The sequence below is a fragment of the Cebus imitator genome, unplaced genomic scaffold (genome assembly GCF_001604975.1).
Source record: "Cebus imitator isolate Cc_AM_T3 unplaced genomic scaffold, Cebus_imitator-1.0 Scaffold141, whole genome shotgun sequence".
Taxonomy (NCBI): domain Eukaryota; kingdom Metazoa; phylum Chordata; class Mammalia; order Primates; family Cebidae; genus Cebus; species Cebus imitator.
This window is the reverse complement of record NW_016107456.1, coordinates 3,576,667-3,589,967: the sequence shown is the minus strand read 5'-3', so window position 1 is coordinate 3,589,967 and position 13,301 is coordinate 3,576,667. Positions and strand designations below refer to the sequence as shown.

At 51.5% G+C, this 13,301-nt stretch overlaps 1 protein-coding gene across 4 annotated transcripts in view; it reads left to right on the top strand.

The window, feature by feature from the left end:
* Positions 1-2,079: 2,079 nt before the first annotated feature.
* The window catches only part of SGK2 (serum/glucocorticoid regulated kinase 2), a 24,486-nt gene continuing 13,264 nt past the window's right edge, over positions 2,080-13,301 (top strand). Inside the window, exons 1-7 of one of the 4 annotated variants that reach the window (XM_017542234.2) lie at positions 2,080-2,261; positions 7,154-7,403; positions 8,567-8,625; positions 9,310-9,359; positions 9,894-9,951; positions 10,144-10,227; positions 11,750-11,881. In XM_017542234.2, the coding sequence (XP_017397723.1) occupies positions 8,590-8,625; positions 9,310-9,359; positions 9,894-9,951; positions 10,144-10,227; positions 11,750-11,881 (360 nt within the window). In that variant the 5' untranslated portion in view covers positions 2,080-2,261; positions 7,154-7,403; positions 8,567-8,589. The remainder of the gene's footprint in view (positions 2,262-7,153; positions 7,404-8,566; positions 8,626-9,309; positions 9,360-9,893; positions 9,952-10,143; positions 10,228-11,749; positions 11,882-13,301) is intronic. The other 3 variants (XM_037743357.1, XM_017542233.2, XM_017542232.2) reach the window with 3 other exon arrangements.

The window sequence follows — 13,301 nt, the reverse complement described above, 5'->3', positions numbered from 1 at the left end:
GAGTCAAAATCTCACTCCATTGCCCAGGCTAGAGTGCAGTGGTGCAATCTCAGCTCACCGCAACCTCTGCCTCCCAGGTTCAAGCAATTCTGCCTCAGCCTCCTGAGTAGATGGAACTACAGGCATGCATCACTGTGCCTGGCTAATTTTTTGTGTTTTCAGTAGAGACAGGATTTCACTATGTTGACCAGGCTGGTCTTGAACACCTGACCTCAGGTGATCCATCCTCCTCAGCCCCCCAAAGTGCTGGTATTACAGGTGTAAACCACCATGCCTGGCCCAGATACCATTTTATAGTCATTATGATTATCTTTTTTTTTTTTTTTTTTGAGACAGAGTCTCACTCTGTTGCTAGGCTGGAGTTCAGTGGCGCGATTTCGGCTCACTGTAACCTTCGCCTCCCAGGTTCAAGCAATTTTCCTGCCTCAGCCTCCCAAGTAGCTGAGACTACAGGCATGCGTCACCACGCCTAGCTAATTTTTGTATTTTTAGTAGAGACCATTTCACCATGTTGGCCAGAACAGTCTTGATCTTTTGACCTTGTGATCCACCTCCCTCGGCCTCCCAAAATGCTAAGATTACAGATGTCAGCCACTACACCCGGCCAGATGGTTATAATTTTTTTTTTTTTTTTTTTTTTTGAGACAGAGTTTCGCTCTTGTTACCCAGGCTGGAGTGCAATGGCGCGATCTCGGCTCACCGCAGCCTCCGCCTCCTGGGTTCAGGCAATTCTCCTGCCCCAGCCTCTTGAGTAGCTGGGATTACAGGCACGCGCCACCATGCCCAGCTAATTTTTTGTATTTTTAGTAGAGACGGGGTTTCACCATGTTGACCAGGATGGTCTCGATCTCTCGACCTCGTGATCCACCTGCCTCGGCCTCCCAAAGTGCTGGGATTACAGGCTTGAGCCACTGCGCCCGGCCAAGTTTCACTTTTTATTTGAAATTCTTCTGATAAGTGGGAATTTTTTGATACACTTTATGCAATCAATACCATTATGTGGGATGTTTTGGGGTTTTTGTAACCAGCTCTGGGAGAGCCAGGGAGAAGGAGCTTGGTGTCGCAGCAGCAGGAGCTCTGGAAAGGGGCAGAACCTTGTGTGCTGCCCTGATTTGCTCTATGCACTTGGACCAGCCGCCTCCCCTATCTGGACCAGGGCCAGACATGTGCTGCCATGTGTGTTGGTGGAGGTGGGGTGTGTGACCATGCAGGGCTCCTCCAGAGCACAGTAGAGCAGCCGGTGTTTGAGGCACTAGCATTACTGGAAAGTTGTTGACATTTTAATGGAAAGGCAGTGGAGGAAGCAGTGTGAGTCAGCCTGCTGAGGAGGGGCCACGGGGCAGTTTTCCTTACCTGTACAGGGGTTGAGGACCTGCCTGTGCTTTGAGTTAGAACCCAGGGCCTGGAAAGCTTTGGGACAACCCTGAAAAAACCTTCCCTTTTCTCCAGGGTGAGCTAATCTCTGGTTCCTGAGCCTCAAATCTCGGAAGGGCAGAGTGGGGCATAGGTTTCAACTCAGCTGTGATTCTCCTAGGGTGGTGCCAGGGCAGTGCTAGGGAGGGTAAGCCCTGGGTGGCAATCTTTGGCTCAACACAAGAGAGTGCCAGAGGCTGGCCCAGCCCTGGAAGTTTCCATGAAAGGGCTGAGCACAGAGGCTGGTGGCCCCCATTAGGGAAGGGGTGGAGGAGAGGGTTGTGTGAGACCAGCCTTTCAGTTGCCACTTCACCAGATTCCAAGCGAAAGAGAAGATGACTCAGAGTAGGAAATGGGGAAGGCTGTATAGGAGTCAGCATTTAATCTGGACCTTGAGAATGTGCGGCGGTCCCAGTGTTGAAAGGGACTTCGAAGACCCGCCCTCCAGCAGGACACAGCATCCATCACCAAATCACATGGGGCTCGAGGAGCTGAAGTTAGTTGCCCATGGTCACATAATTTAAGTTGTGCTTTTAAAAATGCAGAAGGTCCCCCGGCCAGGGCCTGTCCAGGAGCCAGTGGGTGCAGCCAGCTTGGTAATTCAGTCCAGTGGTTAATTAGTAACTGGAAGGCCCCAAAGCCAGCTTCCAGCAGGCAGGGCTGGGAGGTTGAACTTGAGCCGGCTTGGGAGCCAGGAGCGAGTGGGTGACAGGTCGCTCCTGACTGGGAAGGTTGCTGGGCAAGTCCGGATTGTGCCTCCTCTCAGAAGGACCATGTAGAGAGAGAAGAGGGCAGAGCCGTGCATGGGGCTGCTCCCCAGGACCCGAGCTGGAACCTGGAGTTTTCAGGTGAGAGGTTCACCTGTGATAAGGTTACCTGCCTGCTGGCCTGTTGGTCTCCAAATTGACTATTATCTAGCTAACATCCTTCCTAGTACCTTTTTTACTTTCTTTCCTTTCTCCCTTCCCAACTTCTTTCCCCTCTCCCTCCTTTCTTGCCTTCCTTCCCTCCCAACTAACTCTGCTTTTTCAGCTGCCTAATTTTCTTCCTCCTTAACTAACCAACTTACATCTTCAGTTCATTTTGACTAACTTCATTTTTTCCTTTTCTAGCTTTCTAATGTCTTCCTGAAATTCCAGGCCATGGGCTCTGCAGTCAGATGGCCTGGGTTCAAATCCTGGTTATATCATTTATTAACTGTCTTGATCACGTCACTTCCCTCTCCTTGCCTCGGTTTTCTCCTCCGTAAGACAGGGATGATCATAGTTTCTAACCCATGGGGTTGCGGGAACAAAATAATATCAAGCTTTCACTTGAACTGGACAGGTGTGTAAATGAACAAGTTACAGTGAAGACAGAGACAGCAGCAGGTGCCTGGGATCCGGGGGAGATCTGCCTTCTAGGAAGGGCAATGAGAACAGATGAAAAGGTGAGCTGGAAAGACCAGGTTTGTTGGGGAATGTTCCAAGGAGAGAGAACTGTGTGACACTGCCGCCCATTTGTCAGGGCCAGGGAGCTGTAAGCAGGTCCATGTAACAATGGGACAGAGGGAGGCAAGTCTGGGCTGTGACAAGTTAGGAAAGGGATAGGGTTGAGGACGCGTGAAGGGGCTCGCGTGGGAGTTCATGGAGTCTGAAGAGTCAGGAGAATATACCGATGTCCAGATTCTGGCCAGAAAATTAGAACATCATGGTGCAAGAGAGAAGAAAGCCTTAGGAACTGAGGACCGCTTGGGCATGGGGGGTCACAGTCAAGGTGATGGGGGAGGATGTGATGGGCCATGGGCATGCCAGAGTTCCCACCAGGTTCCCACCAGGAACTTAGTACTTGAGTATTAACTCAACAGCAATATCTTGAGAAGGTTTACACAATAGTAGAAAGATAAAAGTTAAAAAAACCTGCAAGTGGTCAGGCGTAGTGGCTCATGCCTGTAAATCCAAGCACTTTGGAGGCCAAGGCGGGCGGATCACCTGAGGTTGAGAGTTCAAGACCAGCCTGACCAACATGGTGAAACCCCATCTTAAAAAAAAAAAACACCGAACTGCGGGCACGGTGGCTCACCACCTGTAATCCTAACACTTTGGGAGGCCAAGGTGGGCTGATCACCTGAGGTCAGGAGTTTGAGACCAGCCTGGCCAACATGGTAAAACCTCATATCTACCAAAAATACAAAAATTAACCGGTGTCGTGTCATGTGCCTGTAATCCCAGTTACTCAGAAGGCTGAGACAAGAGAATCGCTTGAACCCTGGAGGCAGAGGTTGCAGTGAGCCAAGATCGGGCCACTGCACTCCAGCCTGGCGACAGAGCAAGTCTCTGTCTCAAAAAAAAAAAAAGTTAAAATAAACTAAGCACCCTCTGTGACCTTGGGTCATGCCCCTCCAGTCTTTTTTTTGGCGGCTGTATTCACAAATGTGTATTCACATACATATCTTTTGTTTTTCTTTTACAAAATTGATACTTCTACAATACCTACTATTTTGTGAAACTTGACTTTTTGCTTGATATTATATCACATATACGTTCCTGTTTTGGTTTATAGTTTTGGTTGTGTAATTTTCCGTTTTATATGTGCACCAAAATTTATCAATTCATTTATTGATTCATGAGTCAAATATGTACTGAGCACCTACTATATTCCAGGCCCTGTGCCCAGTGCTGAGGATTCAATAGTTGAACAAAGTCTTTGCCCTCCTGGAGCCGATGTTCTACTTTGAGTTAGAAAGTAAAAACTAATAGTTACATGATAAGGCATCAGTGCTACAAAGTAAAATATAAAGCAGACAGAGTGTATAGGGATTGAGGAGGACTGGTATCAGAGTGATAAACACCCTGGTTGGCCCAGGACTATAGCACTGAAACCCATCAGTCCCGTCAAATCAGGATGACCCGTCACCTGCAATCAGTACAAGCCCCTCCAAGAGGTGATGTTTAAGCAGAAACCTCTATAATGTTAGTGGAAAACGGCCATGCAGACCCCTGGGGGAAGAGTGTCATAGGCAGAGGGAAAAATAAGTGCAAGGGGCTGGAGGCCAGAGAGCAATTTGTGTGTTTGAGGGGCAGCAAGAGAAAGCAGAGAGGCTGAGGGCAGTCAGGAAGGAGGGCAGTGGAGGCCAAGGAGGAGATGGAGACAGCAAGACAGCAGCCAAGTCATATGGATCATGTAAACCTGGTAGAGGCTTTGTATTTTAATTCCAGGTGTGATGAGAAGCCACTGGAGTTTTTGAGCAACTAAGGCACATGATCTGATTTACATTTTAAGACTCACCCTGGCTTTCCATGGAGAAAGATTGTTGTGGGTAAATGGAGTGGGTGGGTAAATGTCATGAGTAAAGGGAGTCAGTGGAGAAGCTGTTGCAATAATCCACACAAGTGACGATGGAGGCTCGGGCGGGGCGACTGCAGCAACAATGGTGAGCAGCAGTGGTTTCTGGATATATTTTGAATGGGATTTCATGATGAAGTGGAGGTGGAGTGCGGGTGCAAGGCTTCTAGAGTGAATCAAAGTTGCTGGCTTGAACTTTTGAGTACGTGATAAGGCCATTGTTGAGGCTGAAGACTGAGGGAGGAGCAGGGGCAGAGTGGAAGGAATGTGAATCAAGACTTATGTAAGTCCAGAGTTCAGGAGAGAATCAGAACTAGGCTGGGCATGGTGGCTCATGCCTGTAATCCCTGCACTTTGGGAGGCCAAGGCAGGTGGATCACTTGAAGTCAGGAGTTTGAGACCAGCCTGGCCAACATAGTGAAACCTCATCTCTACTTAAAAAAACACAGAAATTTGCTAGGCGTGGTGGTGGGCGCCTGTAGTCCCAGCTACTCAGGAGGCTGAGGCAGGAGAATCACTTGAACCCAGGAGGCAGAGGTGGCAATGAGTTAAGATAGTGCCACTTTATTCCAGCCTGGGCAACAGAGCAAGACTCTGTCTCAAAAAACAAAAAAGAAAAGAAATAGGAAAAAAAGGAGAATCAGAACTAGAGAGAGAGATTTGGGAACTGACAAGTATAATTGGTTAAACCATTAAAATGGTAGCGATCAACTAAGGAACAAGTACATCTGGAAGAGGCCCACAGACTAAGCCCTGGGATAGGCCTGTGTTTAAGGATCAAAAGAGGAGGAAAATCCAGCACAAGAGATGGAGGAAGAGCAGTCAGTGAGCTAGAAGGAAAAAACCAAGAGTTCCTGAGCCAAATGGGGGACGTGAGAGCATCGAATCCTTCAGAGAAGTTGAGTATGATGAGGAGGAACTCATCATGGGCTTTGGCACATGGAGGTCACTGGCCCACGGTTTCATGGAAGTGTTGGGATGAGAGCCTGTTTGGAATAGGCTCAAAAGAGAACAGGAAGAGAAGTGGAGACAAGGAGTCCAGACAACTCTTTCAAGGAGTTTAACTGAAAAGGGGTACAAAGAAATGGGATAGTATCGGGACACGGTGTATGGTCAAGAGAGGGAGTTCTTGCAGCCGGCAAGTGTTCTGAAGTGCCCTGTGCTGGGACACTTAGGTGTCACTATCAGCACAATTATTTTGCTGTTATAAATAATGCTGCTGATTGAAGGCCACATCAGGATCTTGTTTTTTGAAAAGAAATGTCCTTGCTCTGGGTATGTGTTTTGTCAACACGACATCCTGCTGCTCATGAATTGGTTCCACATTTCTGTTTTGTTCAAAGATGGAAGGCTTTGATATTGTGCACTCGGGTTTTCTCTGGTCAACACTTGCAGATCCTCTGCATTTCAGAGCCCACAGAGAAACCCTGAGGCCACTGGCCTCAGTTCCCTCCCTGACCAACTTTCTGGGCCCTAGCACCATGTGTCCCTCCCCTGTAGTATACTGTAGCCACACAGAGAGTTCGAGAAGGGCAGGGCCTGTGGGCCCATCGACTCCTTCATTCCCCAGAACACCTGCCCACCCCTTGAGCTCCTAGGGAGAGGAAGGGGCCCTATGAATACCTAATGACCGCCCCAGGCAGTGAGGCCTCCATGAGCCATGGTGCTCTCTGCGACAGTTTCTTACACAGTACGAGAGCCATAGGCCCACCAGGCCTGCCCTGAGGACTGGGCCGCAGTCCTTGAGGGGCCTGCAGGGAAAGGCCCAAAGGACCAGGTGCTCAGCAAAGACCAAGACAGGCCAGACTGAGCCAGACACCCAGGCTCCAGGTTCCTTCCTCTGAAACATGTGTAGGCTTTTGGGAGGCGGAGGGCTCTCAGCTGCCGTGGCTGACATCTGTGGGAGCGCTTCTTCAGTTCCAGATGATCTACACAGGGATCATATACACAGGCCCCCTAGGTGTGAGCAAATTTGCTGATATACACCAATATGAACACAAACACACGATGACTTACCTATACACACATATTAATAGACACCCATACTGGTCTGAACACACACCTTCAGACATCCACATACAGACTCACACTCCACTGACATGTACTACACAGAGACACACTGAAACACATCCATATACACACCACGCACGATGCACACAGTCACAGGTGCACAGACACAGGCTAACATAAATGTACAGATGTGGTCACACTGACACATACATGCGGTCATCTACGCAGACTCATACAAACAGACACAAATGCTTGAAACACAGAGCCACAGACAGACACACATGAAAGCACTCTATGCACAAAACACTTGAACAGCACACACCCTGACCCACACAGTCTAACAAGCCCCAGGGGTCTCCAGGGCTCCCCTGGGTCTATTGCCCACCCCTACCCCCCTCCCCTCCAGGGTGAGATGGTGTCCCTCAGGGAACAGAAGTCTCCAGTCCCATCTTAAGCTCTGCTGGATCCCGCGTGACATCAGCCAGCCCCCTCACTGCTGCTGCCGCTGGGAGCTGTGAGCTCTGTGCTGGGGCCGGCCGGCACTGGGCACAGACACTTAGGCCCTTGTTGGGAGAACAGAGAGAGGCTCTCTTGTCCACTGCCTGTCTTCGGTTCCAGCTGCTGGTTCTCCTAGAGGCCTCTCCTCAGATTTGCAGGTATGTGGGACCTGGGAGGCCAGGGCCTGGCAGAAGGGCCATCAGCCTAGGAGAGGGAGTGGCAGTGTGGTGGGCCGTGTGGCATTGGTGAGGGGCAGCCTGCGCTTCCTTAGCCAGCAGTTCTGCAGCTTGCTCCTAGGGCTTGGCAGCGCTGGGCCTCTCAGAGCACCTGGGCTGGGGGAGCCTCTCAATTCAATTCCCCTTCACTTTCTCTGTTCCCAAGAAGGCCATGAGGTTGGTGTCTCCAGGATCCCTCTTGTAAAGATGGGAAGTCTCTACTCAGAGAGGCTGGGCCCAGGCCCCACTGTGGGCCAGGACTAAGGTCTCGGGATGCACAGTGCTGGGAGATCTCTCAGGTGAGATCTCTGCTCTCAGTCTTTGCCAAGCAAGGATGAGGTTGTGGGGCCCCAAGCAATCTGTGCCAGGGCCTGGGCACCCTGGCCTCCTCTCCGCTGCAGGGTGGAAACAAGGAAGACACTACTGCTGGCTTCGTAGATCAGCTGGTCACACCTTCTCTTTTTTGGTCCCAGATAGATGCTTGTCAGTCTTGAGTCTCTCTGTGGCCCCAGCCCAAGGCTTCCAGGGCAGCTGCCATTCCTGAGGCATTGGGCAGAATTCCTTCTGGCAAGGAGGTAATAGCACAGAGCCCAGGTGAGAGTTCCCACAGTAATTCAGGATTGCCATTTTTCCTTTATGGGGTCCGGAGAGCCCAGCCTATGCTTCACAAACTGTGTAGCCTTAGGAAGGTCCTGTTTTAGGCCACAGGCCTTTCACCTGTGAAATGGGAGAAGGGTTCAGACTTCATGCCCTGAAAAGGTCCTTCCAGCCCTGCTCATCTTGGACTTCTGGAGCTACCCTGGCTCACAGAGGTCTTGTTGCCCTGGCTGACCCCAATTCTTGAAAAGACTCAACCTGGGAGGGGCCACACCCTGACCATCCCCCCCATCCCCTCTGAGATGTGTGTTAGGAAGTCTGGGTCCAGGGATATCATGTCTTGTTCTGTCCATGCAAGGATTGCTTACCTCTGAGGTAGGAAACCCTCAGGCTGTGGCGGGTGCACAAGTAGGTGAGGCTGGAGAGGGCACTGGTGCCTGAAGCCCTGGATGGGTGAAGTTGTCCCCCAACACCAGCTCTCTCATGTCTGTGCCTTCCTGTGCCCCCAGAGCACCCTGATCATTGCTACAGAATGAACTCTAGCCCAGCTGGGACACCCAGTCCACAGGTAAGTAGTTCTTGGTCCCCCACCCATCATCAGGGGCTCACTTCCTCCCGAGGCAAAGGAAATCTGTGGAGACACCCACTAGCCCCGTGGGCTGTCCCAGACAATGTCAGGGGCTGACAGGGTCACTGCGAGCACTTAGAAATGAGCCAGAGGAGAGATTTGAGCAAGGGCTCCAAGATGGAGTGGAAAAATCATGGGATTTGTCATGAAGATACCTGGGTTCTATCCCAGCCTGCTTGCCTGTGAGACCTTGGGCAACACCTCTCTGGGCTCAGTTTCCTCACCTATTCAATTAGCACAATAGCCAGCTGCCTCCCAAGGCTGTTTTGAGAAGTGGGTAAGATGGTGAATAAGTGGATTGGTGGGCGGGTGGATAGGTGGACAGAAGGAGGGAGGGAGGGAAGGAGGGAGGGAGGAAGGAAAGGAAGGAAGGAAGGGAGGAGGGAAGGAAGGGAGGGAGGGAGGGTGGGAGGGAGGAATGAAGGAAAGGAAGGGAGGGAGGTATGGAGAGAAGGAAGGAAGGAAGGGAGGGAGGGAGGAAGGAAGGAAGGAAGGAGAAAAGGAAAAAAAAGAAGGCAGGCAGGCCTAGAAGAGTCGTTGGAGACGGCATCAGGGCCTGGGCCAGGAGAAAGGAAGGTAGCCCAGGACTAGGGACCTGCTGATTGCAATCACTTCTTTCTGTAGCCCTCCAGGGCCAATGGGAACATCAACCTGGGGCCTTCGGCCAACCCAAAGTGAGTTCTGGTCCCTCAAACACCTTTCCTACTTGACTCCCCTCATACCTGGCTCCCCTTGCCTTGGGAATACAATCCAAATTCTCTGTTCTAGCATTCAAGACTCTCTGCCGTCTGCGCCCAGGACCTCCCCCAGCCTTATCTCCCATGAATCCCCAGCCTCTGCCCAGGCTGAACCCTCTTCCTGCAATGCCCCCCAAATGTCTGCAGTGTTAACAGCTCCCCACACTTCAGGCCCTTTTAGGGGGCTTTGGCTCCAGATCCCTGCCTCCTATGCAGGCCTTCTGTGCAGTATGTCTGGTTTTATCTTCACCCTGCCTGTTGTTTAACTTGTATTTGAGTTCCCCTGGGGCCAGGGTGAGTCTTACGAGCCCCCCCTTGGCTGGGAGAACATGGGGTTCTTGAGGGGTGAGGAGGCACGGCTTCCGGAAGGCTTTCCCCACTCTAAAGTTAAAAGGAAGCCCAGGTTTGCTCTCAGGCAGCAGGTTCCCAGAGCTTGCAAACGCTGATCTGTGTTTTTTCCTCTTCCCCCAGTGCCCGGCCCACGGACTTCGACTTCCTCAAAGTCATTGGCAAAGGGAACTACGGGAAAGTGAGTGACTTGGTGAGGGTGGGAAGCCTGGGTCTTCCCTTCGGTAGCCTCTTTCAGTCCCTGCTGGCATTGGATATGCAGAGAGAGAGCTCTCACACCTGCAAGGCAAAAGCAGGGGCAGGCGGGAGGCCCTGCACTGTTGTCAGGAATCCAAAGTCACCCACAGGGCCTCAGATTCGTGTTTCTGCTCAGGTCCTACTGGCCAAGCGCAAGTCCGACGGGACGTTCTACGCGGTGAAGGTGCTGCAGAAGAAGTCCATCTTAAAGAAGAAAGAGGTATTTGAGCCCAGACATTTCCTCTTCTGCTTCTCAAGCCCCAGGCTAGGGTGGCTTTCAAAGATGGGTCCCACCTCTGACAGGTCCATTGGGTTGGGTGCAGAGGTGGTCACAACACAGGGTAGAGGGGAGGTGGCACGCAGGGTGCTGGCCCTTCTTTTTTTTTTTGAGATGGAGTCTCGCTCTGTCACCCAGGCTGGAGTGCAATGGCACGATCTCAGCTCACCGCAACCTCCGCCTCCTGGGTTCAGGCAATTCTCCTGCCTCAGCCTCCTGAGTAGCTGGGATTACATGGCCCTTCTTAAAGAAAGCAGGCCAAGCTACCTCACCATAGGGCTTTCAGGAAAACCAGCCTGGCTTTGGCTTCCCCTGGGAAACGCAATGGATAACGCTTCTGCCTGCTCCTATGCCAACCTCCCCATCTGTATAATGTGGAGTTCCACTTTATTCTCTCTGAAGTCCCTTCATGCTATCAGGTCATCTGGCTGGAATGCAGTAGTGCAATCACAGCTCACCGCAGCCTCAAACTCCTGGGCTCAAGCAATCCTCCAGCCTCAGCCTCCCAAAGTGCTGGGATTAGAGGCATGGGCTACCATGCACAGCACATCATAGATTTCTCTTTCTTTGTTGAGATGGAGTCTCGCTCTGTCACCCAGGCTGGAGTACAGTGGCACAATCTCAGCTCACTGCAACCTCCGCCTCCTGGGTTCAAGTGATCTCATGCCTCAGCCTCCTGAGTAGCTGAGATTAAAGGCACCTGCCACCACTCCCAGCTAATTTTTGTATTTTTAGTAGAGACAGGGTTTTGCCATGTTGGTCAGGCTGGTCTCAAACTCCTGGCCTCAAGAGATCCGCCAGCCTCAGCCTCCCAAAGTGCTGGGATTACAGGCATGGGCTACCACGCCCAGCCCCATCATGGATTTCTTGATGCTTCAGCTGACCTGAGTTCCTTTAACACCTGACTCCATTAGTGGGCCAGAACAGGCCCAGAGAGAGGATTGCATAGGAGATCAGGGGACTCAGAGGAAAGAGTGATTAATGTTCACAAGGACTCTGTAGGGGGCGGGAAGGGAAGATCTTCCTGGGGGAGGCAGCGGTGCAGCTGGCCTTGGTGGGATTCTGATGGTCTGAAAAGAGGGTGCAACGTCAAGGAAGAGGAAATAGCACAAGCAAATGCATGAATATGGGTAGTGTATGGCTCCTTCCCTTAGGGACTCATTTATATAAGGCATCATACATGCTTTGCTTTTCACTCCAGGGGCAGAAACCATTGATCCAGGGGCTGGAGCTGCATCCACATGGATTAGCTTAGGATGAGGCTGACCACCCGGAGCCTTGAATCCTAAGCAAGGAACTTGGGCATGGCTCTGAGGGCCATAGGGAGCCATTGTGGGTGTTTGAGCAGGGGCAAGGGAAAGTCCTGAGTAGGATGACTCCTCCCAGCAAGCTTATATGGGCTGTGCCGGGATAAAAGGGGCTGCTGTGCACTGTGACGTGGACCCCTGTCTTTGTGACCCCACAGCAGAGCCACATCATGGCAGAACGCAGTGTGCTTCTGAAGAATGTACAGCACCCCTTCCTCGTGGGCCTGCGCTACTCCTTCCAGACACCTGAGAAGCTCTACTTTGTGCTCGACTATGTCAACGGGGGAGAGGTGGGTGGGCTCACTGGGAGGCTTCCGTGGGCTGGCTCTCAGTTGGGAGCTGTCCATCCCACATGGCCACTGCATGTCAAGTTCTGGAATGATCTCACCTCATCTTACAATAGACCCACTTTGAAGCTGAAGAAACTGAGGCTCAGGGAGATAATCATTTGCTCAAGGCCACCCAGCCCATACCTGGTGGAGTCAGGATTTGAATTCAGGTCTGTTAGACTCCCCGCCATGATGCTTTCTTGCCTTCCTCATTCAGAGTTGCCCACAGAATCGCACTTTAATAGACCTGGGAAAGGCCAATGTTTGGAGGAGCTCATGGTCAAGGTTTCTAGTCCTCCCATTTTACACCATAGGCCACAGGGTAGGATTGACTGGTCACTGTGGTAAACAGAGACCTGAGGCCACATGGTGACCCAGAAGCACAGTTGGGACAAGCGGGGCTCCCTCCTGGGCTTCACTCTGTCTCTCTGGTCAAGATGGCAAAATGTAATAGGGCTCCACTCAGTGACCCCAGATTTAACTTGTGTGACCTCATGCCTTTCAGAATGATGCCAAGAGGTGAGTTTTGTTTTTGTTTTTGTTTTTGTTTTGAGATGGATTCTCACTCTGTCGCCCAGGCTGGAGTGCAGTGGTGCGATCTCAGCTCACTGAAACCTCCACCTCCCAGGTCCAAGTGATTCTTCTGCCTCAGCCTCCTGAGTAGGTGGGATTATAGGCGTATGCCACCACACCTAGCTAACTTTTGTATTTTTAGTAGAGATGAGGTTTCACCGCATTGGTCAGGCTGGTCTCAAACTCCTGACCTCGTGATCCACCCCCCCTCGGCCTCCCAAAGCGACCGTGCCCAGCCGGGGTTGTCCTGCATCCCTAAGTGAAGGGCTTTCCATGCCAGCAAAAAAGTCCAAAATCATTGGCCCATGGGTGGATCTAACCTGGGCTCAGTCTGGCAACCATATCATCTTATTGCCTAGATTCATGGAAAAGCATATTTTTGAACCACAAAGGTTCAGATGCCAGCTCTGCCAATTATAAGCTACGTGACCTTGGGCAAGTCACCTAACCATTCCGACCCCTCCCAGCTTCCTCTTACATGAAACTAGCATAACATTTGCACCTTGAAGGTTGTCATGAGGATTAAGAGATGTGAAAGGGCCTGACTTGGAACCTGGAACACAGGAGGTGCTTAGGCAATGCTAACTCATCTCTTTTTCTGCTGACTCTTTGGACACCCGGGACTGCTGTGTGGGGGCAAGGGCCAGCATGCACTCTTTTGGTATGAAGACGCTGCAGATCAGAAAGGGAGTGAGCTGGGCAGCTGCACAGGGTGGGGAGCACGTGGGCCCTAGTCCTACAGCACCCACCCAGTAGCTCCTCTCACACTCCTCCTCCCACACTCCTCCTCCCACACTCCTACTCCCAC